At 39.2% G+C, this 26,972-nt stretch overlaps 1 protein-coding gene across 1 annotated transcript in view; it reads left to right on the top strand.

The window, feature by feature from the left end:
- Positions 1-1,238: 1,238 nt before the first annotated feature.
- The window catches only part of trip4 (thyroid hormone receptor interactor 4), a 74,307-nt gene continuing 48,573 nt past the window's right edge, over positions 1,239-26,972 (top strand). The window contains exons 1-12 of the mRNA XM_029428786.1: positions 1,239-1,479; positions 2,994-3,175; positions 3,427-3,557; positions 3,721-3,939; positions 4,047-4,125; positions 4,241-4,346; positions 4,515-4,730; positions 4,824-4,944; positions 5,215-5,408; positions 5,547-5,671; positions 5,846-5,937; positions 26,291-26,393. Of these exons, the coding sequence (XP_029284646.1) occupies positions 1,400-1,479; positions 2,994-3,175; positions 3,427-3,557; positions 3,721-3,939; positions 4,047-4,125; positions 4,241-4,346; positions 4,515-4,730; positions 4,824-4,944; positions 5,215-5,408; positions 5,547-5,671; positions 5,846-5,937; positions 26,291-26,393 (1,648 nt within the window). The 5' untranslated portion in view covers positions 1,239-1,399. The remainder of the gene's footprint in view (positions 1,480-2,993; positions 3,176-3,426; positions 3,558-3,720; positions 3,940-4,046; positions 4,126-4,240; positions 4,347-4,514; positions 4,731-4,823; positions 4,945-5,214; positions 5,409-5,546; positions 5,672-5,845; positions 5,938-26,290; positions 26,394-26,972) is intronic.

The raw sequence follows: 26,972 nt of genomic DNA, 5'->3' as shown, positions 1-26,972 counted from the left end.
CTTTAAATTTGTGTTTAAGTAAGTTTCAGTACTTGAGTAAGTACTTACACACCGATGGAAGAAGTCATGCATCAAAATATACTTAAATTACCAAAAGTAATAGAACTTGATGGTGCAAATGATAAATGCGGAGCTAATTTTGATTGCTTTATTCTGCTGGGTAGCTTAAAATATAATACATACAATGAATTAGTTGATATATATTTTGTATTAATAATCTGAATCTGAAAAGTAACTAAAGCTGTCAAAAAAAAGTAGAGCAGTAAAAGTACAATATTTCTCTCTGAAATGTAGTGGAGTAGAAGTATGTCATAGAAATACTCAAGTAAAGTACAAAAAACTCAAAATGGTACTTTAGTACAGTAGTTGAGTACTTGTCGATTTCAACCTCCCATGTAGAAAATACCACCTAATTATTTATGAAGTCCTTTATATACTCTTTAGCTATAGTTCTAGCTAAAGGCACCCGTATTTCACTACATTACAAAAGTGCCACTTAGTGACTGAACATAACAGGTACATCCAATTATACACATACACTGATAAAAATGGTTAATAGTTTCATGAACAGTTGAGTCCAGCTGGAGATAAATATTTAGAAACGATCTTTGATCCCTGACAAAATAATGGCTCTTTGTATTTTATTTTATTTGCATTGAACTCACATTAAAGAACTTACAAGATATTGCAGGGAATACATGTACATATAATACAATATACACATAATTAAAATAAATGAAAGAATAAAATAAGAGGGTTAAGGTAATTTCTTAATCACTAGGTATAGAAAAGAACAAAAAAGAACTAAGAGGAGCAAGGACTTCAAAAATACGCGGCATAAATCAGAACAATAAGAAACGACATACTTCCCCACAAATCCTTTTTACTATTTTACTTGAGAACATATTGTATGTGATGAGAACAAGTAATGTGAAATAATTTATAAACCAAACAAAAGAGCGCTTACTATTTTTTTCTCTTGCTACAATAAATATGATATTTATCCATAAGAATGATCACATCAGATCATATTACAAAAGGTGTAAGGGTCCACTTCATATTTGAACTATTTTTGTTTTTAAAGAAATTCTGCAACCCCGTAAACCTCATGAATTATTTTAGAATGAGTTTCTTTGACATTTGGGGAAATAGGCCGTTTTAATAAATCCAGAATAACGACTCATTCTTTTTGTCTGATAAATCGTACTAGTTGGGAGGAACCTTATTCCACAACACGGGTTGTTTCCGGATGGGATTCTCTGCTGCCACGTACTTATTTTGATTGGGTGCGCATTTGTTATGTTGCCGACTGGAAACACATTATTTCAGGTTTGGTTTGACAAGCCACCGCTAACTTTGGTGTGAGCTTTGAGTGTAACGTATTTTTCACTTGGTAAAAATGTCCGAGGCTTTGTTGCAGTGGTGTATGGACCAGTTACATCACAAGTTTGGGTTGGAGGCATGTGAAGACATCGTCCAGTAAGTAACGCCAACGCTAGTTAGCATACATCCGGCTGTTAAAGTGCTGACTGACAGTCTGCCAACAAGCTAGCATCTGTCAAGAGTACGAGATAACAGTTAGCTTGCTCGTGCTGCTTAAGGATTCCATAGTGGTTAAATATAACGTGTTGTTTGCGTATCGATTAAAGTTATGTGTGTGTTGAATAAATATGCTGCTTTCCTTTGATAGAGCTCTATACGTTTGGATAGTTTGACAGGTGATAGTTGTATTAGCTATTTGTTAGCTAACGGTTAACCAGTGCTTTCATTCCCTAACTTGTCAAACTCTATTAAATCCCATGTTTCAAGGTGACACACACTGGGTGAAGTAACTGTACCATTTATGTCACGTGGATGATCAGGTTAAGTTTTGTGTTGATTGATTTTATTCTTGGATCAGATACATAAACAAAAATCCAAATCCAAAGGTGAAGTGAAGTTATTTCAAACATGGTCCCAAGATGTAAGAAGACAAAGAAAACACAAAGAAGCACAAGAAATTCAACATACACACACACTAAACAAAAACAATCCTGAAATCCAAAATCCCATCGCCACAATTTAAGAAAAAAAACATGTCTAAAAACAAGGACAGCTCAAATAAAAATGTCATTGCAAATTTCATTATAAATCTGCCCTGTTCCGTAGAAAAGTCCTAACCTGAGAGGAAGGCAGGCACGACATAGCACCAGTGTAATTAACTGGCAACATTATACACTCGTAATTGACTTTTGTAAGGATTTATAAGGCTATTAAACTTTCAAAATGTTAGACAATGGCAAACATTTTAAATAAACAACCTGGAAACAATGTGATATGTATTCAACATCATGTAACTTCCATGAGGCATCTTAAATTATCTGCAGATGTTATGTAAGTTATTACCCAGCTCCTGAAAGACAAAAAAAAGAAAGACACACACACACACACACACACACACACACACACACACACACACACACACACACACACACACACACACACACACACACTGCTTGTTTGTTCAGTGCTCTTATTTTTTATACATAATTGACATTGTTTCAATCACTGTTGTGTTTCCACTAAGTATAGGTGAAAGCGTGTGTACACCTGTATTACTAGTTTTTGATCAATACATACAATAATGTTCTACTTAGATAAGTGAAATATTGAGGACAATAATTCTTCAATAGTTCTCTGTTCTACACATTTGTACACATCAAATGTAAACACGCAAAAATAAACCCACTAGTAACTATTTTATGAAAAGAGAGAAAATTAATAAAGTTCATATGAGGCCTATTGAAGGATCCTAAATAGTTAGAAAAATCTATAAATCCTGAAGTAACAACCTACTAGAGCAGACCACTGCCATTCCTGGAAGCCACACAGGTATAAAGAAGCAGTGTGTAGGTATGCCTATTTCCTATTTTAGGTCTTTTAATGGTTTCGACATCCACTTTGCCGATAAATGTTATTAAATTAAATGGTAATTGTGCCATCCTGCTTTCTAGATATATTCTATCCATTGACAATGCTGAAGAGATTGAGGAGTATGTGGGAGACCTCCTGCAGGGCACAGATGGGAGAAAAGGACTATTCATAGACGAGTTCATCAGCAGATGGAAGAAGATTCAGAGACAGGCCACTGATAGCTCAAGTCGTTACCTTCTCAATGAATCTTTCTCATCACCAGGTAGGCCAATAAATGTCTGATGTCTGCCATGTTTTTTTATTTGTATTGTATATAAAATTCCTCCCAGCCATAACAACCTGCTATGAAACTACAATGCAAGGTACTTGGGCATGACTAAACATTGCAAACAAATATACATTTTAATGATCAAAGCTTTTATGAACAAAAATGTAATTAACTGGGATATCAGATTCTCTCTCAAATATGCTATCCACAGTCTTTGTTGAAGGTATTTTGCTCTACTTTCCTAGATTCACTAGACATGACCAAAGATACCCAGAAGAAGTCTAAACGCAAGGGCCGTAACAAACAGGAAGCGATGACTGTGAGCCAATCAGAGCCTGAGCCAGAGGCAGTCAAAACCCCCATTGATCTAATGAGGGTGAATACACATCGGCCCTAAATATTTGTTTTCTTATCACATACTTTATGAATTAATTATCGCTTCATAAATTAATTTGTAGATGCTCCATTTAATTGTTGTTGTGCTAATTTGTATCATCTATTTCTTTCCTCTTATCTCTCCTCATTTACAACTTTCTCAGGCCCAAGAAAACAGTAGTACATCTTCAACAAAGAAGAAGAGTAAGTTTGTCAATCTGTATGCCAAAGAGGGACAAGACCAGCTGTCTATCTTATTCCCAGGTCGACATGGCTGTGAATGCCTTGCCCAAAAGCACAAACTGATCAACAACTGCATCAGCTGTGGTCGTATTGTGTGTGAACAAGAGGGCTCAGGACCCTGTCTCTTCTGTGGAAACCTGGTACGTAAGAGTGCTTAAATTCATTTTAGTTTTCTTTCATTGTACTTGTGGTGCTGAAAATCCTTAGTTTCTAGTTTAGTATTCTTTACTCACTGTTTCTGATTTAGGTCTGCACAAGAGAGGAGCAGGAGATCCTGCAACGAGACTCCAACAAAAGCCAGAAACTAAAAAAGAAGCTTATGGGAGGTGAGAGGAAAAACTAGTCCGAATGATTAAATACTAAAATCTATGAAATGATGACTTTAGTTGATATGAAAATCAACTCATATTTGATATGAAAATGTTTTTTCTTTGGTGACAGACGGTGGAGAAAGAGATTATCTCCCAAACCAAGAGGCCAAGATGAAGACTAGCCTGGAGAAGGCTGTCCAGCACAAAGACAAACTGCTGGATTATGACAAGAACAGGTATCATAAAACACACAACGCAATAAAAGAGCTTTACAATAATGGATATGTTTACTGCCTGGTGTGCAATGTCCACACTTTAACTGGACATTTCGATTACTGCAGAAGGTAATCATAAAACTTGCTGATAACACTTGCCTATTTATTTACTGTGCGCTTAAACTCCAGTGTCAGGAGAACGCAAGTTCTGGATGATGAGTCGGATTACTTTGCCACCGAATCCAATCAGTGGTTGTCGCCCAATGAGCGAGAAAAACTTAGGAAAAAGGAAGAGGAGCTGAGGGAACTTCGCCATGCCTCTCGCAAGGACAAGAAGATCACGTTGGACTTTGCTGGTAGAAAAGTGATTGATGAGGGAAACGACCTCAACGACTACTACGAGAAGTAAGATCATCTGACACCACTTGAATCAAGGCTGCAAGGGCAGATCTGTGTCATGTCTAAACACCTTCTCCTTTTGAAATGTTTGCACATTAGGTTGGATGAGACCCTCATGGCTATGAACAGCGACTCCAAATCCCCAATGTTTTGTCGACCAGGTGGAAGGCAGACCCTCGGAGAGCTGGTCAACCCCAACATAGTGCAGTCTGCACCAGAGGTAGGTCATTTCTGACATTTATACTGGGAGCCCCAATAGTGTCACCCGGTGGTACTAACATTGCATATAACAATATTTCTTCTTTAGTCATTTGTACGATTATAAAACTTAATTGAAACATGAGTGAAATGGGTTGAATCTGACAGCTGACAGCTGTTTCTCCCACATGTAGCATGAGTCTGCATACATTCTTTCCATCGTGAAAATCATGCAGATGGTATTCACACATATTCTACTAATGAAAGTGATGACAATGAATACACTTTTCAGTGGGTGGATGTTGGAGGCAGTGAAAGCTACAAGAGAAATAGGAAGCAGGGAAAGAGCTTGACAGAGGACAAGGGAGGAGAGGAACGTCAGAAGCTGCGGCTCCAAGACAAAGACCTGCAGGAGATGTCTGATGGGGGCTGGTGCCTCAGCATGCACCAACCGTGGGCCACACTGCTGATCAGAGGCATCAAGAGGTAAAGAGCAAACAAATTCCCAAATTAACTTTGAAGATAAACCAAATTGCAGTACTAAACTTAAAATCCACAGTTTAAAACTCTTATGGAGATGTGTTTGTTAGCCGGGGTAACATTGCACCTTGTGTGTGTTTGTAGGGTTGAGGGGCGAACTTGGTACACATCCCATCGGGGTCGTCTTTGGATTGCTGCTGCAGCCAAGAAGCCCACTCCTCAGGAGATCGCTGAGGTGGAAGCCATGTACCGCAACGTCTACAAGAAAGGTAAACATACTGTACACAGCAAATCAGGAAATATGACTGTGAAGACTGGAAGTGATTTGCTTCTAGATGTCTGACATAAAGCACTTTAATTGAAGTGCACGCATCTTGGAAATAAAGCCACAATCTGATATGAGTGTGTTTGGGGATCTTTGATTGCTCTTGTTTTCCGCGCAGCGCCCAGGTTTCCGAAAGACTACCCCACCGGCTGCCTGTTGGGCTGCGTCCACGTGACCGACTGCCTGTCTCAGGAGCAGTTCGGAGAACAGGTCAGTGAAACATTACACCATACCAGAATAATGAGCTCAGTACTGGTACTACATTTCATTAAAAACTTCATACCACTATAACTTAATTGAATTGCTGAACAAATCAGAGATGTGGCAATTCAGGTCTGAATGTCTCATTGTAACCCTTAGTAGGCATAAGGGGAAGTGATGGACAGAAAGACTTGAATGAAAGTATGAAATGAGGCCATAAACAAACGCTGCTTTGCAAAGTTACTTTTGATACATGTGACTTAAAGGATTTTATGTTGGCTGACTTGGTGGACTTTTTGACGCTGTTGCTCCTTTTGTTGTTGTTTTGTGTTGATTGCTGGAACTCTTAGAATTCCCATTGTCCTCCTCCTTATGGCTTTGTCAGTCCATCTGCCCTTTGGGGCTTTGCAAAATACCAAATTATGTCTCATCATGTAATAGTGTTGGAAATTGGAATTGCAGGCATTGCATGACCATAATCATGGAAATGTTAACACGCAGGTATACACACTGACCTCTTGGATAGAGCATTGTAATTCTATAGACATCCAGAGGTTTATTTCATCCAAGACCACAGCACACACTCAGACAATGTTTTTAAAACCGTGTCCTCCCGGGTCAAGACTGGAACACAAGATGTTTAAAGCATTTATAATTTATGCTTGCTTTGAGAAAATGTGGACAGTTTTATGTATTAGGACAAAAAAATGTTCTGTAATTGACTGAGTTGTTCATGCATGTGGTGTAAAAAGTGCTGCAACACCACTTCTTACCAGCAGAGGTCAGACTGCACCTTTTCAGCATCTCTGCCAGATTACAGTATTTCCCACTAGAGGCAGTAGGCACCACAGGAATAACCACTGAAACACAAATACAAGCCCTCACTATACCACTTACGTCCCAGCAATACACATTACATTGGCATATTTATAGAGCATAGGTCTTCAACAGGGGGTCCCTGAGGTACTGCAGGGAGGTTGCGAAATTGTTTGTAGATAAAGCAATTAAAAAGAAATGACTACTTTGTCTCACAGCTACAGGAGACATTAATAGCAAAGAGCAGCCTGCGATTACTAATAAAACAAGAGAGTGTAATGCTGCTTTCAATGCTTTTCATTGTATGTCTTCCATGAACAGTTAAATTGAAACCCACCCCTAACCAGAGTGTTACGAGGACTCTGGTTTGACTCTGAATATGTGATGTGGCAAAGCATGGAGGTGTAACATTGGCAGTATGGTCAGTGCAGCCTTTTTGGACTCATAAAATGTTTACTTGAGCTTTTACACCCAAATTGATTTAATTAATTGCAAGTATAAACTGGAAAATACACCCCACTGCCCATTAAGTCATTATGTGTATATGAAGTCGCGCTCCCATTCTCTGTCAATGGAACGCTTTTAAACTTAATTACATTGCCATCCTCGTCTTGCCTGTTTTGCCTCTGGCTTCGGGAGAGACTTCTCTGTCTGAGGTCCACTGATCTCATCGTCTTTAAAGTATAGTACAACACATTATATGTTTGTTATTATTAGGACTGAATTTCTGAAGCAATTAGTCAATCACCAGAAAATGTATAGCCAACTATTATGATAATCAATTAATTGTTAAAATCATTTTAAAGTAAAAATGAATACAATCTCGAAAGAAATGCACATCGTTATTTATATGTATAAACATCTACAGTTCACAGAAAAAACATACGCATATACACGTACACACACATTGAGTCTACACTGAAACTGTATAAACATGGAAATGTGTAAAACACTACACATGGCACAAACATGTCCTAACTCTGCAAAGCTGCAAGTCGTCGTCCCACATGTACGCACACGCCCCTATACAATCATGAGCAGTGAGATACTGAAACACATCACATTTGGAAATTGTTTACTGTTCCAATTAAAATAAAACAAAACCATGGAAAAAAGCAATGATCCCCTCTCAGGATGCATTTGTGTTTCCGTGTATCTCTACACAGACGATTTAACATATGTCTTCTGCATAAACAGTTGTCTTATTTCTGTTAGGGTAAAAAAAAAAATAGCTTTAAAAAATGTGTGCTGCTACATGGTTTGCATTCTGACTGCTGGGACCTGTAAATCTAAGGGCTTTCCCCTTTTGTACTCTGTCCTCATTCTCTCTCCACCACTCATTCCACCCAGGGCTGTAAAATCATGTTTGCAGGCAGTGTGACTGCCCTTTCATCCTGTGAAAGGGTGTGTGTGTCTGTGCATGTGTGTGTGTGTGTGTGTGTGTGTGTGTGTGTGTCCACTTGCACAGAGCAGCCATAAATAACACCCCCACCCAACACAAGGCCCCTCAGAAAAAAAAGGAAGAAAGGCAGATGTAGAAAATAGTGAAGCAACCAGAGAAGAACAACAGCACCAAATGCCTAATGATGGTGCTGAACAGTTGGTTAGTGCTTATTCCAGTCACCAAAAAAGACTATTAGCTGTTTAGCATTTTAAGCTTGCTTCCTTTCATGTAAACTAAAGTGTGCATGTTGTGTGAGTGCATAGTAGCACACAGCTGAGCTGCTGGGCTGAGCGAGTGGGTGAGGTGTAGGATTTACTGTCCTGTGCTGGCAGTTGTGGGTGGTTAAAGGGGGGTGGTGAAGGACAGACGGCCATTATTCTTCAGGCTCTTCTAAAGCTGCCCCTAGTGATGTATGAAATATTTAGAGAAAGTGGAATGTGGGTGGATCAGGAGAGCATCAAACACTATCAATGCAGTAAATGCAGTAAATATTTGAATATCACTGATCCAGTGTGATAGCAGTTGTTCCCCTGTTGGGGCGCCGTTGTATTAAGCAGCAGCAAAAACCTGCTGACGGACAGTATAGAGAGACCACCTCAGGCTGAGCAGGATTTCCATCTGCTTGACTTGGACCAATTCTTTCCCTCATTAGAAACTGACTGGTGTATTGATCCATCCTCCCCATAATCTCTCACTCCTCCAAACTCCCTATCCCCCCATTCTCCTGATAATTGGCCAGCCATTATGATCTGTGCTCTGTCTCTCCACCCCGACCCCCCCCAATGTTCACTCAGCAATGGGTGGAGATGTACGCCTGACCTGCCGACTGCAGATGTAAGGTGTGGGGGGTTGGGGGATTGAGGCAAAGATAGGTCTATTGCAGATTGGAAATTGGAATGTTTTTGCTTGAAGAGGCAGAGTGAGGTAATTAAAAAGGATGAGCAGAGCGCTCCGACCAAGCTAAGCAGGTTTATGGGTGGTAGATATGCTGCAGATCATTTCCTTCACAGATACAAATGACACATTAAATTAAGCATTACTATATTTTGAGTACAACATTTATCTATACATGCACAGACCCATAATCAGCCTTCAAATTGGTCCACAGCACAGGCAAAGGCACATCATACCACATACAGAGCTCAAATCGCACCATCAACTTACTCCTGTGGAGAAAATATTGATTGGATCAATCTACACTCTAAATAACGGTCGGATTTATTTCTCTGTTGCAAAGACCATATAACCAGCTGCAGAGCTACATGTCTTAGTGAATACAAGTCACAGAGGTCCAGACTTTTGTACAGACATGCTGAGAGCAAACCAGTGACTGTTCAGTGCTGTATTGATTCAAATGAAATGACTATGAGGGCAATAAGTGTGTGTGGGTGTGTGTACATATATTATCTAATCAAAGGACCCTATGAATTTCCTGATGATGAAATGTTGACATAGTAATGCAATCTGGAAGTTTCAACATTCACAGATGTTTTTGAACAGTAATGCAGCATAATGTTTCACAGATAAGCATGTTTTATTACCTCAGGTCTATTGAAGGCTGACATATAGCAGGTCCCCTGACACGTATGCATATCAGATAGACACATATTTGAGACATGGCTTGTACTGGATAGTTTATAGCAGTGGTCCCCAGCTGGTCTACACTCGGGTATCACATTTCCTTAATCAATAAGTCAAGATCTACTCACAGGCTCATAAACACCAATTAAGTTTTATTTCACAAATTGAAAACAAAAGTAAGAAATGTGCATAAGGCCTTTTTCACTGAAGACATTTGGACTTCCCACATCTAATTTTATCGGTTTTAGGATCCTGGTATTGTGCATGCTGGCTCACTGTCATGCTGTCATGGCTAACTGGCATAAGTTGATGTTATTCGTAACACCTGTGCTTTTTCCTACGTAAATGAAGTAATTCATATTAATAACACTGACATTAATTGCACTGCAATAGCGGTTAGAACTAAGTCAGGCAAAGCCTTTTTAAACAACACCACAAGTTAATAGGACTCATAACATCAGTGCAATTATAAAATAGTTTGATGAAACTGAATTTGATGAAAAGAAGTAAATATAAGAAAAAAACAAGATAACATTTCTTATGTACAATATCCTCCCACTAATTTTCAAACAGTTAAGGTTCTTACATGCAGTCTTTTTTACAGTGAAGGCAAACTATTCATTAATTTCTTCTTCCTTTTGTGCCTTCCCCTGTCTTTCATACTCCATGTATATAACTTATATATGTAACAGTATTATCTGCATACAGTATATGTATGCAACAGTATCATATGCATATACTATATGTATGTAACAGTATTATATGCATACAGTATATCTATGTAAAAGTATCATCTGCATACAGTAATATATGTAACTGTATCATCTGAATATGGGAATGTATATAACGGTATCATCTGCATACAGTAATGTATGTAACAGTATCATCTGCATACAGTAATGTATGTAACAGTATCATCTGCATACAGTATATGTATGTAACAGTATCATCTGCATACAGTATAAGTGATATCATTGTCCAGTCTGGATTTGGTATGCTGTTTAAAATAAGAGGTTGCTGATTCAGTTAAATGTTTCTTTCACAATCCAAACTGCACTGATTTGAGTTGTTTTCATTTAAATCACAAGTCATTGTTACTCTGTGGCTGCTGTTTCTGTTATCTTAGTCTCGGCATCATTGCATGAGTGCTCAGTCACCTATGTTGTATCTTTTTAACCTTTGGTTAATAAAAAAATCCTTTATTATGTTCTTCATTATAACTTCCAGCTTAGTCAATAGTTTATATTTAACCCCATTATTGTAGAATATACTGCATATAGTATGCAGCTCAGTAGATGTATGCACAACAGCACACGTTAGATAACTGGAACCATGGGCTTGTAGCACATCACATAGCTGCAAGCATAGCCACTTATCTGTTAAAAGAAGTGCTGGTTTCTGTGGAATTCCATTTGTGCAAGCTCTCCCTCTGACCTCCAGAGTGGAGCTCCCGTGCTTGTTAGGCTGGCTGGAAGCTCGGACTGATGCCTGCGTTTCCTTGTGTGGTAATGTGATATTTATATGCTGAAAGCCTTCCTGCCAGCATGCCAGACACGCACACGCACACGCACACATACACACACACACACACACACACACACTCAAAGGATATATTGGATGCATTCCAAAGGAAGGTTAGTCAGGCAATGCTATTTTTTCTTCCCCCTCTTTTTTTCTGTAACATTGCGTGAATCCATAGCAGTGGCTGCTCCCCTCTCTTCCTGCACTCCTTCCCCTTCATCATTCCAACTTCATATTTTCCCTGTGAAATTGTATGTGTTCGTTGAGAAGTCAGATTATACTCGGTAAACAGACGTGCACACTTACATGCAACTATGCATCGTTCTCCCTCTCTGCTATCTCTTCCTGCACAACCCTCAGTCACACACACACACACATTCCTCCCCTTCCTCCCTTTTTCTTGCTGGGCAGTTTGCCATGGCAAAGAGGTCAGACATCATGTGATTTTGCAGTGGTGTGTAGAATGCATTCAGCCCAGAGTCCCCAGGCACTGGATGACAACCAACCAAACCTCAGTCACAGGTTTTCAACAGCATGAAAAATACATAGATCCATCTACCAGACTTGAAATGGCCTGCCATCCTTAGACCACTTCATTGAATGTCACACAGTTTCCTGCTGTTGGGGAAACTGTCATTGAAGCCCCCTTTATTATCTCTCCTCCATTTTCTTCCTGCTCATTTAACAAGACGTGTTCCTCCCACTGTATGCTGATCACAGGAACTTGAAACAAAGATACAGGAAACATGAGTTATTTCTGACGGCTTCCTTTGATGGTCTGAAAGACAGCAGTGTTCATGAAAATAAGTAAGAATCAAAGAGAGGTAACTGAATACCAAACTGTATGAAGTGACTGAATGCGAAACAAGTTCAAATAATTTTTCTTTATTCTTTAGAAATGATGTGATCGTTATTGCTCTTTTATAAAAGATCTCTTTAACGTATGACTTATTTCTAAGCTTTGGAACATTAACCGGTAAGACTGCAAGGTAAAACAATAAATCTAATCTAATGTCAAATTAACAAAGAATAAAGAAATAGTTCTGTTTTCTAGGACATACATTCTTAGTTTTCAGGTTTAATTATAATGTATTCACTCATAGTATTTAGATGGATGAACTTCCAACGGCCTTTATTCTAATGATGTTGCTTATTATAGAATATTTTTTCTAAAACCTCATTTACACGTTACTAGCTAGATGTATAGTGAGCTTCCCTGCTAACGGAATTTTTACACAAGCTTTTATAGTTGTTTCTTGTGATTGTTAGCTAATTTGAAAGGTATATAGCATATATGCAATAAATAAATGATACCTTCCAAAAACTAAATACTAAATATACTAAGGGAGGGTAGTAAAGAAAATCCAAATAATTAAATGAAGTCAATGGACTGGAACAGTTTCAGCCCAAACTTTAAAAGCCTGTGATTTTGTGGTTAAAATATGTTTAGCTGTTGCTGTTTTTGAATAGGTATGTTAAAAATTATTTTCTGTCCCTGCAGATGTAACTGAAACAGCCTTTCTGTTTTTTATGCAACAGTAGACGGGTTCTCTGTTTCTGCTCTTTTTGAAATAATGGCCCCGGCTGTGTTAAACAATGTTTGCTTAAAACTGGGAAAAAAGACCACCTGTTGATTTTAATGTTGTGATCTATTTAGCACCATGCTACAGGCAAATTACAACCTCCCACAATAAGCTTTAATGAAGTAAAGAATAAATATGTTTGACATTTATCTCTCATCTCCACATCTGGTGTTTGTTGTAGATGCCCCAGAATGGCTCCTCATGTGTCTAGTGCCAGTTTTTCAGTTTTGGAATGAGGAAATGAATGACGATTGTGTGGCGCAGTCAGTAAGTACTTTGCACAAAGTCAGTGGGCGACAGTGTTTCCCTGCTATGGTGTTATGGGGAATTGGAAGAGCTCTCAATTTTAATCATTATTCTTTACGCCTGTACCCATCCAAATGTGAGGACCGGCATTACTTCACTCATTACGTCTAGCTGATTTTGAGTGTTTTTGCCAGCATTCCCCAGGCATGCCTAAGCAATTGCTTTGTGTCACACATGCCTGTGTGTGTTCATTTGAGAAGAGATCTTTATCCAGCCAAGCCCCAACCCAGCAGCAGTATAACCACAAGTATCTCTCCTAGAGAGGGAGAACCGGAGAGACAGAGAGCGAGAGACTCTCTGCCACTGCAGGGTCAGAGATTACAAACTCAATTGTACTCTGCTGGATGACATGTCTGCTCAGCAACTTCCTGCTTGCGACATCAGAGGGGAGGAAAGTATGGAGAAAGAGGGGGAGGCGAGGGAGGCAGTCCATGCTTCCAGTGCCATTAATCTTTCTCTCTTTGTGTGCAGCAAACAAAAATAACAATTGCAAGCCAGTGAGTCTGAATTATTTCCAGGATATTATCAGTGGAATTTGAAAAGAGCATCTTTAATCTTTTGTTCTCTTTACTCTTTAGTCAGTATAATGTGAGTGCATATTCCCTTCTGATATTTAATATTATGCAAATTATTTTAAAGCAATAATCTGATACCGTTTATCAAATGGTGACATTTATGTTTTAAACTGCACATGGTCCCTTTTTAGATAAAATAAACAAATAAATAAATAAAAGTTTATACTATATGAAATAGAGATGGTCTAAAAGCAGTAGAATAAAAAAACAATAGAAATGTATGAGACTGGCAACAATTTTCTACATTCATTTTGTTTGTGAACACATTAATGGGATTTTTAAGAGGTTGTGTCCACAATCTGCCAGCTAGGTGCTGCCAGCTGTTGTCGTGGGCATCAAGTGTTTGTTTTTTGAAGTTTGCCGGAGCCTTTTATAAATGGTCTGATTTGGAAATCAAACACGGGTAGAGAGTATCAGATTGAATCAAAGCGTATAATCCAAAGAAAGTTTTTACCTCTAATGTTTCATTTTGTAATTCAAAGTACCAGATGTGTGTATTATATTAATTAGAAAATCACATTGCTTTTTGCTCAATGCCTGTCACCGATGTGTGCACATGCACACGGTGTATCTTGGGTTCAGGATCTTTGTCCATTAAAACTGTGACAGGGAGTCAAACACAACATTGCTGCTGTTTGTCTTCAGTGCACGAGCCCCATTAGTCTCACTCAGTAAATGTCTTAATTCCACAACACAGAGGATTGTGCCTGGGAAGGAGCTGCTGTCGATTGTAAATGGCAGGAGGAGTGTGATCATTATTTTCAATGAGGCTCTGGTGATATGAGCTGAGGGAATCAGGGACTTCACAGTCTGCCCCGTATACACAAGGTACCTGCTTGTGATCAAGCAGAATTAACATCAAATATGATGTGTTTTTCCTTCGTGTGGGGAAGTCTTCCTGAAATATCTTTGTCTTCAATATGTGTGTTTGTGTGTATATGTATATTTATAATCATGTTTCTAAAACATACAAATTTAGCATTATATACTATTGAGTTATTAAAAAATATTGGCATCATTAAAATGGATATTGAGAATCTATAAGGAATTTGCAGTTGTACTCCCATCGCTGCCAGCTTCAACTGTTTATTTCTTTTGGCATATTTAGTGAAATTTCTTGAATCACATATTTGATAAGCTCCTTTGCTATAGTCCACTGGGCAATTTGCCATCAAATGCTTTGGCAGGCTCCGTGTGTGAAGTAGAGTATTGATTTACATGCAACATCATTTTCTTTCCTTCTCAAATATCGTGAGGTCAGTGTTGCAAGAATAGGATTCAGCATAATTACTTGAATAATGCTGCCACTTCCAATATTTTTAAGCTGTAGCCTACGTTGCCTGTGCTGGGTGTTTAAAAAACAAAAACAAAAAAAAAACAAGACATGCTATTGCAGGTTAAATGTATCCTTGGTCATGCCATGGAACAACTCATCTTTGTCAACTCATATTTTGAAAGCTTGAGCTGTTTGGTCATTTTGAGTCCTGACGTCTTTTACTTTGGTTTGGTTTACTGGTGCTTTGGTTCCATATTAGGTTTGTCAATTTACATACCGTATGTTGTGCGTGCGGCTGCGTGACCCCCGTACTGTGACTGTTCGGTAAGAATTAAGAAACTGTTTCAGCCCCAATATGTTAGCAATCGTAACCAGGCATAACCGGCCTGTCGAGCTTCGGATTTGTTTTCACACGTGAATGGGTCTGTATTCTAAGAGATACTTGGCAGGTGAAGATTTTCAGAGGGTGCTTAATTAGCTAGCATTTCAAAATGCGACAGTCGCTGGACAGAAATGACAAGGTGCTTTTGTTCTGCCTCTGTCTGAAATCAAGGATTAGTTGTTTCGAAAAAGTACTTTAAATTTCAAGTAGTTAATCTGCCTCTGTATCATTGTAAAGTGTATATGTGCCACACAAGGATGAAAACCAACGGCTATAGAAGCGGTAACTAATGAGCGATTGTCTATTTCAATTAAAGCATCCATTGTTCAGAGCCAAATATAATCCAGGCTGTATTAGTGCAAGGAAAATTCAATTATCCATGTAATCTCCAAATTGTATCCTAACCTATAAAAATATTTTAGTTCACTTGCAAAAAGTAAAAGTATAAATTGAAAAGGACTTGTAAGGAGCTCTCCTACTGTTTAACAGTTCCCTGTGTTCTCCGTTGGAACGTATCAATCGGATCATCTTATCTATTGTAAGCTGTAGCACTAACCCATGGGCTTAGAGAAACCTAAAACTTGCCTTTGATAAGAATCAAGGGACAGCCTTCCTTCTGTGCTCCTTTCTCAATCTGGGCTCATTGCCAGCCTCGAGAGATGGAGGTAAGAGACAGTTATTTCCCACAGAGGCTGAGTGAACACAGATGGGAGGGCTGTACTCCAGTGTCAGAATATCAAAGCAAATATTCACCGTAAGAGACAGACATGTTCATAAACTCCCCGGTCCTTCTCAATTTCCACATTATGCAATCAAATGCCCACTGTGAAGTGGTTTGTTACCTTACATAAAATACGAGCCTTTTCGCAGACAGCACCTATGTTAAGGAGTGCTGGATTTGTGGCACCGATAAAAGGAGATTGTGGTGGAAAATAAGAAGTTTTAATGCCTTAGATACCCTGGAATCTTTCTTTGAAGTCTAGGTTTGAAAGCAGACATGGTAATTGTCGTGTGTGTGTGTGTGTGTGTGTGTGTGTGTGTGTGTGTGTGTCTGTGTGTCTGTGTCTGTGTGGCAAAAAAACTACTTAGTAGAAGGGTTTGACTGATTTTCTGTAAATGCAGTGGTCTGATACTTTAACTTAATTATTATAAGAACATCTACTTGTACTTGTGACCACTTTATTAAACATAGCATTATATTTTCTCACGATGTCAGTGTTTTGGAAATTGTTGTTTTTTTCAAAATGCACATTCCGTTTATTTTTTCAGTTTTGTAAGAGTCCTGCACTCGTCAAACAGAAGCTTAACTGTGAGTACAAGAGAGAACACTTCTCCTTGAAAGTTTCCAGCAGTTAACTTGTTGAGTCTAAAATAAATGACTGTTGTGAGGCAATTTTGCCCGAGGGCCACTGCAGGAGGTGAAGTCATAAACATGGCTGGGAGAGTGGAAACGAGCTAAGTCAGGAAGTCTGTGTGAATCTCCCTGCAAAAACACATGACTTCACTACACCTGTCAGCACTAGTGCTAGCTTAAAGGCTAATGTGTGACTTGCTCTTCAACAACTTTATTTTTTTTTCAGAGCATTTGTTATGCTTATGAAGCAGGGGAGTGGCTAAATAAATGTAATACCTCATGCTCCTCAGTCTTCCGGGGAATGTTAAAAGTGGGATGGTGACAGCTTGAAGTCATTTACATCAAGACAATAATGAGGCCTCAATTACTGACACACAGAGCCGGTTCTTGAACTAAGCACCACAGTACAAATACACCAAGGCATCAAAGTTAATGTTGGTAATTCCTGCCGAGATTCCTCTCTTGACAGTTTAATGTAACTGTCACATTGCAGTGATGGTTTGATTAAAAAAGACAAAGGCATTTACTGTACAACTTACAAGTTGTTTGATTACACAAATGACATATGTAGGGTTGTACTTTGAGATTATTTACAAATTTACATAAGTTTTTCAGTACAAAATGTGTGAATTGACCTTTTAGTAGTAATGAAACAGGGAGCATTTTCAAGGCAAAGGAAATGTGTTTTTTTTCCAGTAGAGCAGACCGACTCGGTGGAAATAATTGGAAAATCGTGGCCCTGCTGCTGAGCTTCTAATAATGAAACATTTCTCTCGTTGTGTTGAGGATATTAATAATGTAAAACTTCAAGATCTGGTTTTGGACACTCCTAGATTATTCATGTTCACTCTCTAACTTGACACCAGTTGATTCTGTAGGTGAAGGAGTATGTTAAATCTTTAATCATCACCATGGAACTCAATGTGCCTGAGCTCTAACGCAAGGGACAAAGTGAGCTTCACTAGCTGCCTGTTTAGAAGGATATGGTGATCCAAAGCCTGCTGGCTGAAGCTACATATGTTTGCACCTTTTGCTTTGCAGTTTTAAAGGGCTTGTAAAAGGTGTCTGAGAATGCTTTGGTCATGTGATGGTCCCTGTAGCTAAAGACAAAAAGATGGTGTATGTAGACATTTTAAATTGCAATGAATAAAATGATACTTATAACACCATTAGTATAAAAGATAGGGATGTGTCTTCTCCTATAATTTCATTATAAAATATTCTACTAGTTATTTTCTCAATTAATCAACTAATTATTGGTTTATATATAAAACTCACAGATATTTATTATACTATCACATGAGAGAAAGGAAAGCAGCAAATCATCACAATTGAGAACTTGGGAATGATTGACCATAGTAAAATGACTTATAACGATTCATTGATTATTAAAATAGTTGCTGATAAATGTTCTGACTATCGACCAGTCGATTAATTGACTTATGATTTCAGCTCTAGCTAGGATGAATAATTAACCAGTCACGTGTAGATAGTGTGCTCTGTACAACAGCCCACGAAGGTATGAACAGAGCAGTTATTGTTATTGTTGACATAAAATACTTATCATTTAGAATTATGTCCTTGCATTTCTGTGGCTCATTACACAAAGATTATACGATTTCTATTAATGCAAACATTCTGATAAAAAATAATTGAAATGGAGATGAATAAGATTACGATAAATGCAGACGGGAGGATTTGACCTTGTTTTTCAGGGAAAGAATGCGGCTGACAAACGGAACACAATGTTCAACTGAAACTGCAAATGAAATCAATTATGCTTCTGGCTGCATTTACATGCATGGTGTAATTTGGCAGTTTGCCATACTCTACTTGAGATCCTGCTTGTGTTAAGCTGTTTACATGATCCGTTGATACTCTGTAGTTGAGTCTCTTTGTTACCATGAATAAACCAACAAAAATCAACAAAATATTTCTATTTCTATTTCTATCTTTGCTGCTCTTTAAATATCTATCGATGCAGCAGTTACCACAGCAATCTTTGACTCAACAACAGCAGGTCATCTGTACGTGGATAAACAATGATGAGCACAACGGTATTACTAAGTTACACATAAATAAAAGCTGGTACTAAAATGATAAAAATAAGTAAAGACCAAGGGAAGTGAAATACTACATATACTGTAATGGCCGCCATGATAAATTCTGCCCAATTTACATTTTTACACCACAGTATAATAACACAGTCAAGCGTTAAGTACTTACTATTGTTGCTCTTTTTCCCTTTTAAACAGAAAATGCTGTTCTCACTCAATTTGTCATTCACTCTGATCAACTTTATTTTGCCGCCTTTCATGATGTCAAGCTGCTCTTAATGAAACTCAACACTTCCTGCAGATGTTTCACAGTAAATGTGACGTGAAAAGATTATTTCTCCTGAAGTGCTGGAAGGCTTTTAATGTGAAACAGATGGAGGAATGAGTTTGCATTAACAGCAAACAGCAGATGGGAGAAAATCAGAAAACAGGGAGGATTCTTACTAAAATACGATCAAACGTGGATATAAAACTGGGAATTGGAATAAAAGGCCCGTCTGTCATAATCGCCAGTCTCAAATAAATGCTTTGTTCTTTCTTCATTTGAAGCAAACAAAAACCTTGTCCACTATTTACAATTGACTGTGCAACAATTGCGGTTACGCTTGCTGACCCAAATATATTTAACGTTCACAAATTGGTCATTTTCAGTCAAAAAAGTAACGTAGACGACAGCTGACTACATTATATGTCTTGAATCTCGACTTTCCATAATATGTAACAGAATAACCACATTAACACCCCGAAAAGAAATGTGCATTAACAGTGTAGACATTTACAAAATGATGATTTTAACCAGCAGATTTGGTTCAACAGGCAAAGTAAACAAGACAAAATGACTCATTGATTAATATCAGTTTTTTTGACGACATCATCTGCAGTTAATTTTGGAGACAGTGTTTTTGAATACATGATACATACATGAACAGTATACATGTTTGCATGTCTGTGTTGTCTGCGTGCGCTCTCATCCTGTGCTGTGCAGTGATGGAAAAACAAATAATACACTTAGTTGCGTGCTAAAAGCTGAAAGGCAGTTACAGTACAGTTTCCTGAGGGCAGCTGCATTTGTTTGAGCGCTAATGAATGCCAGAAACAGGCTTGTGTTGTTTGGTGAACACGATAGATTAAAGAATGATTGGCCAACGATTGCTGTTGCATACAGTTCCCAACAACACCCTTTCACCTCCCACATGTAACCCATAGCTCAGAGACAACCCATCTGTTTCTCCATTCCCAGGGTGAAACCAGCTCTGACAGAACTGGCTAAGCAGTATTTCAAAAGTGTCCTTTCTGGGAAGACACAGTTGGCTTTGTGTAGTTCCCTATCTATCAAAATCTCTGCCTCTATGTTTTCTCCCTCACCTTATACTCTTCTCCTCCTATTATCCGTCTTTCCTACAGAATCATATTCCTCATTTTTAGTCTCTGGTTCTCCCCCCGCTCATTCTCTGCCTCCCTCCCCCTTATTCCACCCTCCTCATTTTTAAAAGCCACATGCTCCCAGCCCGTCTGGCTCAGTTGCACCCTGCCAATGAAGGGCTTTTTATTGGGCTGAGATTGAGTGCAGCCAAGCAAGGCCTGGCCAGGGCTGAAGCTGGGGCCAGCCTCACAGTCCCCCAACCAACCCCTCCCCCCCCTCCCACAGCCCACTCCACATGCCTGTTCTGGTCTGGCCCTGTCGCCCAGAAGGAGATTACTTGTCTCTGCTGCCCTTAATTGCCGGCAGCAGCTGAAAAGAGCCAGAGAGAGAGACATTGTGGAGAGAGGAGAGAGAACAGTGTTGGCTTGTTGAGCTGTTACTTGACAAGCTTGGACTCAAAGGTTTGTGTTCCTGCTGTCAAACCCTGGCTCTGTGTTAGTTGGTTTTATTAAGATGGATGTTGATTTCGCCAAATGTTGGTCAGAACTCATGGTATTTTGGACTGTACTAAGAATGAATAGGACAGTGTATAGAGGGGCAGATGATGTGTTGAGGAAGGACAGCTGATGAAAAACTCATCAAGTCTCAACCTCAGTGCCAGCGCTTTATTAAAAGGATGTATGGTAAGAGCAATAGGACCACTGTGCTCTCTCACTGCCCTCTAAGCCACTGTTATCTTTCATAGCTAAAGGCTTCCTTCCAGCAGCCTCTGCCCCGCCAGCCCATTTGAGTTTTTCCAATGAACTTGTTAATTTCATGTTATTAGAGTTGGTTTTATGTTGAATCCCCTCTGGCTTGATCCCAGCAAATTAAATTGTGGGCAGTTTATTGAAGTGACGGTCTCTGAAGAAGCTATGAAGCTGTATGAAATTTTCAACTCCTTCCTTTTCCTGCTCAGTATTTTATCTGCAGGTTTTCATTCATCAGGGCAGTTATTGTTATGTTTCGAGTCCATTTTTAGAGCATGCTGCCTCCTTAACTCACTCATCCTGCCTCAGCACGTATTATCAAAGCGTCGCAGCAAATTAAAGGGTGCTTCAGTTTAAATTGTTTGCGCAAATACTGATTTTCCATCCTCTGCCCAGAAGAGCTAATGAAACCCAAAATATGTCTATAAGCAGAATACCAACTACTGAAATACAAGAAATGATAGCTCCACATCGTGATAAATACGCCCATTCACTTTCTTGATGATAGTTAGATGAGAAGATCGGTCCTTGTCTCACAATTGTCTGACTTCTAACTCAAAGTAAATTGGCCTGAAGCACTGAGGCATTTTAATGCACCTGTCACACTATACACCCTCAGATCTCTCCCATGTCAAACACATTGGTCCCTCTACCCAGAATGCCCTGGGGCTGTAACCCAGACCTTTCATGCCGTCACACTAACGACTCGGAACACCTTTAACTGAATTCAATGTGACGGTCATCCGTCACCCGCAGAGTTTTCACGTAATTCCACTCAACACATTCCTTAATTCCCTACCTGTGTTTCTCAACAAGCTCAACCTTAATTTCATTTGTAAGCAGGTCCACTCTGACTACATTAGATCCTTCCTGATGAATACGGAGGGCTTTAGCAAACCTGCTTGTCACACAACCACAATGTTTCATGCCCTTTTGATTAACATAGAATGGAAACAATTAGGTGGGGGAGGTGGTGAGGCAAAGCAGCACATTCAACAGCTTTAAATGCTAATTAGCTAATGGAGGATGAAAGAGGCAGGCAACTGGCAGGGTTTCACATGAACACACTCGAACTCTGGCTGCTGCTACGCTCGTTTAATCTGAATTTAGCAAGACCACCACCATTTTGTTTCCTTGAGTACCTCAGCCAATACAGCCATCTTGTGCAACGTGAGATTTCTCTGTAATGATCTCAAATGAGGCTTAACTCATCTTTTCAAGAAGTGCCTCATGTTACTGTCTCCGTTTGAATCATCTCTTATTCATACTTTTAATCATTACTTCTGTCTTCTCTTCTTAGTTGTGATAGATTTGCTTTCCCCAGCGCTTCTCGTATGATTACTCTTAGATCATAGAACTAGTCTCATGGTATTTGAAGTTCAGTATGTTTTATTTTTTGTGTGCTTTTGGTGCTTTTTTCCCAGGCTGCACAAACATAGTCCCCTTTTCAGAGGTTGAATATGAAACATTTGCTGTTTAAGTGATGTTTTTATGTCATTCAGACATGGGTGTATTTTCCGTTAATGTTCCTTACGGCTTCATTGAGACATTTACCGAAAGAGCCGCATGCTCGTAGGATATTTGGCACCTGGTGTACGAGAGAAAGAGACAGAGACTGAGAGAGCGCAGGACGTAAAATTGTCATTATGGCAAAGAATAAGACTGTTTATTATCCTTTCACTGGCTGCATAACTGATGGATTTTAAAACTTATTTTGCTGTCAAAGTTTTAATAAATGACTCTTCCATCATTGATTCCACACATTAGATGTGTTATTAGAGAGAAACTCTGCTGCCTGCTTCTATATTCATTTATTTAACATTTGACATATATGAAATTTGAAAATCTGAAGAGGATGTGCTGGTAAGACTATTACTGTAGTTACAAGGGGAAAAATAGATTTTATAGACGGCTCAGATATGAGTAGAAATTGATCAGCGCAACAACTTAGCTTCTTAGATAATAACATTTGATTTTGAGCACAAGAGATGATGATTGAGATATTAGATTTATTACAGCGACCTTTAAAGGAACAAGACGGACATTTCTCTCTCGCTCTCTCTTTGTCTCTCTATGTATGTTAAACGAGCCTTTACACTAATCTGATGGCATTCAATTCAGATTTGTGCCTTGTTAAAAATGATACAAAGTAATATTGCCGCCACATAAAAGAGGTGTTTGTCTGAAAGGGGCTATAGGATAATGTGCATGTGTTCAACAAACATTTGCCAAACACATTAACACCAGCCTGCTGTTACATTTAGTCTCTGGTCATTGCCATTCTCACACAATTCGGGTCTGCCGTTGTTCCTATCAAATCACTTATCACACCATAGAATTATATCTAATTTTGTATAAATCTTACAATGAATGACTTTGGCTAATAGTTCTTTAAAAGTAATCACTGTGCATTATGCTAAATCACTCTGGATTAAAGTGTCATTCTAAGTGCCTAACATGGACATTTAAAAGAAGACTCAATTAGGCTGCTCACCTTAGTAAGTAAGCTGTTTGAGAAGAACCTCATGGTCTTACAATTTCACCGGATCGATCTTTACATAGTAGGTGGAAATTCCTGTCCCCTCTGGCTAGTTGATAAAAGAAGGTATTCCTTCTTTCTAATCTGATTGCAGTAAATTACGATGGGACTCAGTTCCTCAATAGTTGTGAAAAGGGCTGCATGTATTGGGGGTAGACAGTGACTGTCTGAAGCTCACCACCAAGGCCATTGGTTCGCACTTAAGACGCAAATCTATAAGATTGTTCACATATATGTAGATTCTTTATTGTAAAAAGGCTGTTTCTGTAACTGTAGGGTCTTTTAGTTTTTATCCCACAATACTCTAACAGGAGTGAATAGTACACTTCTTAGGGGCTATTTTCAGCTGTGGATTAATAGATATTTGGTGCACTACTGAATATATATCGCACCAGAAAAGTATATGTTGGATTGACTGAAACCACATGTTTACCACAACAAAAGTGCAGTCGTGTGGCCTCATTTATGTGGCGCAGAGAAATAAGCTATACAGGCCTGCAACTGATGATGATTTTCATTATTGATATATCTGAAAATAATTGTTGCAATTTACAGCCTCATATCATCAAAGGTCATGTCTTCAAATTGCCAAATATATTCAAATTTACAATGATATAAAACTATGGAAAAACAGAGAAAAGTTAGTTTTGTAAAAGGCTCAACCAATGAATTGATTAACAATTAACCAAAAGAGTTGATTAATTGCTTCAGCTCTACATACAGCTATATCAGGCTTTAGCTACCTACTCAACACTCGGACAGTAAAGGCCCTGTCGCACATATCCGTATGACAACGTATGCCTGCGCATACGAAATATCGGCAATAGGTTGATATAAATTATGGGTAAATTGTGATCGTTTGAAGGACGCAGACGACACGCCGAACACGGCAGACATACGGCCCTGTCCCACAGTTCCGTATGGCAGAAACATGCCGGCGTATATGAAAAGTAGCTCAAGATGTGTCAGAGTCCAAATACGTCCAACTTTTCTACAGCGGTGTTGTAGCTGACGTATACATAACGAATACATAACAAATTATTATACGTATGTCAAACGATCACTTACCTATTTAAAACGTATCAGAGCGTCTGGCCAACGGAGCTGGAAAAGTGCCATCTGGTTCACGTCATGCTGATGCTGGAGAACGGCTAACATGCTGAACGCTAGCTGTACTGTAGAAACACGTTTAATAAGTTACTCCGTCGTCAGGCATCATCTTAACATACGGTAGGAATAGGGTATCAATAAACTGGCTGTAGGGTTTACCGTCAGCCGACGTAGCCTACATCTAACGTACTTCTAACGTAGTCACGTAGGTATTCACGTACTGTATTTACGTAGGTAAGTATTCAACTACGTATTCCGTATTCACGTATGTCTAACGTCACGTAACGTCTGCATATCTTATGAAGCACACGTCGGGTACGTCCGGTAATTTTGAACATGCTCAAAACATCAGCGTTCAACAACGCACCCCAGCGTTTTTTGTGGGATTTGATGACAATAAGAGAAATATAGAACATTGCCAGCCTTTTCCCATTGCACTAGATTCCTGGACTCACAACCTTCATCTTGTTTAACCCCTACTAAATCATGGTTAATTTGGTTCAAGGGCTGTCGGGGGGATTTTCTATCTTGGAGACGGCATACTAGACTGGGAGACGTAATTTAATTGGAATCACTGCGTCGTTTGGAAGGAGGAATCGAGGGGCTCTTTTAGGGTCCCCACCACTATCTAACAACTCTGAGTGTTTACATATTTTATCACTCATCGGTGTATTACACTCCAGTCAACATAGACTGTAATCTGAAATAAACATCTCTATCATCTCTTCCCAGTTTGTCAGGGACCATACAGATGGGTTGCATACTTTGTTGATTTCCCTTAAAAGCCCCAAATTTGTCACAACCTTCAGTGCTCCTTTGAGGGAGATAGAGAGACTGTGAATAAGATAGGTGGGGGTGGGTGGGGAGGAAAAAGCATGCTGTCATGAAAAGAGGCACTTCCCGGCTGGCTAGATGCAATCATGGCCACTATCTGATAACGCCGGAGGAAATTGGATGAGCTGAGAGCTGTTGGCTGCCAGTGATGGGAAAGATGACTCCTTTGTCACTGTGTCAGTCAATTCCATACTCTCACCTGAGAGACCAATCAATAACACGGGGGGAGAGAGGTTTCCTCTGGTCTCTGGGCCTCTGTATGCTGTGGGCTGCTGTCAATTATGTGCTGTAAAACATCCTTTCTGCCACAGGGATGAGGTATGGCATGTTCTATGGTATGCATAAATATGTCATGGATGCCTTTCTGTAGATTTAGAAGTATGCTTTTAATAAATTATGACATGTGGGAAGTTAACGGTTCTATGTGTAATTACTAGACGAGCATATAAATATTGCACACATGGTCTTAACAAGTTTTTTTGTGCGATTCTTGTCCGTGTGTATGTCCACATCTGAAAAAGCCTTTTGCTGGATTTTGATGCTGGTTGTAATAAATGTTGTCTCGTCTTTGCTGCTCGCAGTGGTGCAACTGCTCTCATTAGCAACTGCATCATTAGTTGTGCAATTACAGTGCATAAAACCCAGAGAGACCCATAACTATCAGTTGCTGTCAGGGCATGTAGTATTACATCAGGCATGGAGGACATTTCGCTTGATGTAGTTGTACAAACAGAGACACTCACTGAATGATTCATAACCGTGATACCGGGCAGGCATCATGAGATTTAACATTCTTCTGTGTACATTATGGCCAGGCTGTGTAAGATGATGCTAAACTATTCTTTCCTTCCTTCTCCCTCCCCTACCTGCAGTTCCCTGATACCTGTGAGGAGTCTGCTTCTCAATTCGTCTTCATCTGCACCAATCCCCAGGAACTGCTGGTGAAATTCCCCATGAAAGGAAAGCACAAGATCTGTAAGTCCTACTTCTTTCATGTAAAGCAAAGTGGATGTAATTATCCTAAGCCAAGTAAAAATGTTCATGTCTTTATTATTTTATCGACTTCCTCCTCTGCATTTACATGCACACACGCATGCATAAATGAACCTGCAAAAGAGTGATAATGCTAGGAACAGAGTCTGATTACTATATGTTCGTTAATGAAACAAAATGACACAATCAAAGCGCTCTCCCACATACACAAGTACAGATCCTCTCTGAGAGCCATCTGTAAAAACTGGATTTTGCTGTCCGGTTGCCTGGGGGACAAGCTGGGCCTGGATGTGCAATGTTGTTGCTGTATTGTGTGATTTATAATAGGACTCAAACACGTTTTCCCTTTGCTGCCATTGCTACTGCTGCAAAAAGATGTACCTGGGAGCGCTTTTGTTAATATTTCAAAACCCTCCAAAGACTTGAGAGGATTGTTTATGCAGCTCTGCCTCTTTTAGATCTTTCCAGATCGATCGAGAAAGGCTTTTTGAGAGGCTCAAGGTAAAATGTAGCTGGAGATGTGTCTTACTAAAATGGATATGATGACCTTCTCTCCATTTT

This window comes from Cottoperca gobio, chromosome 3, assembly GCF_900634415.1.
Source record: "Cottoperca gobio chromosome 3, fCotGob3.1, whole genome shotgun sequence".
Taxonomy (NCBI): Eukaryota; Metazoa; Chordata; class Actinopteri; order Perciformes; family Bovichtidae; genus Cottoperca; species Cottoperca gobio.
This window is presented reverse-complemented; position numbering and strand designations above follow the sequence as displayed.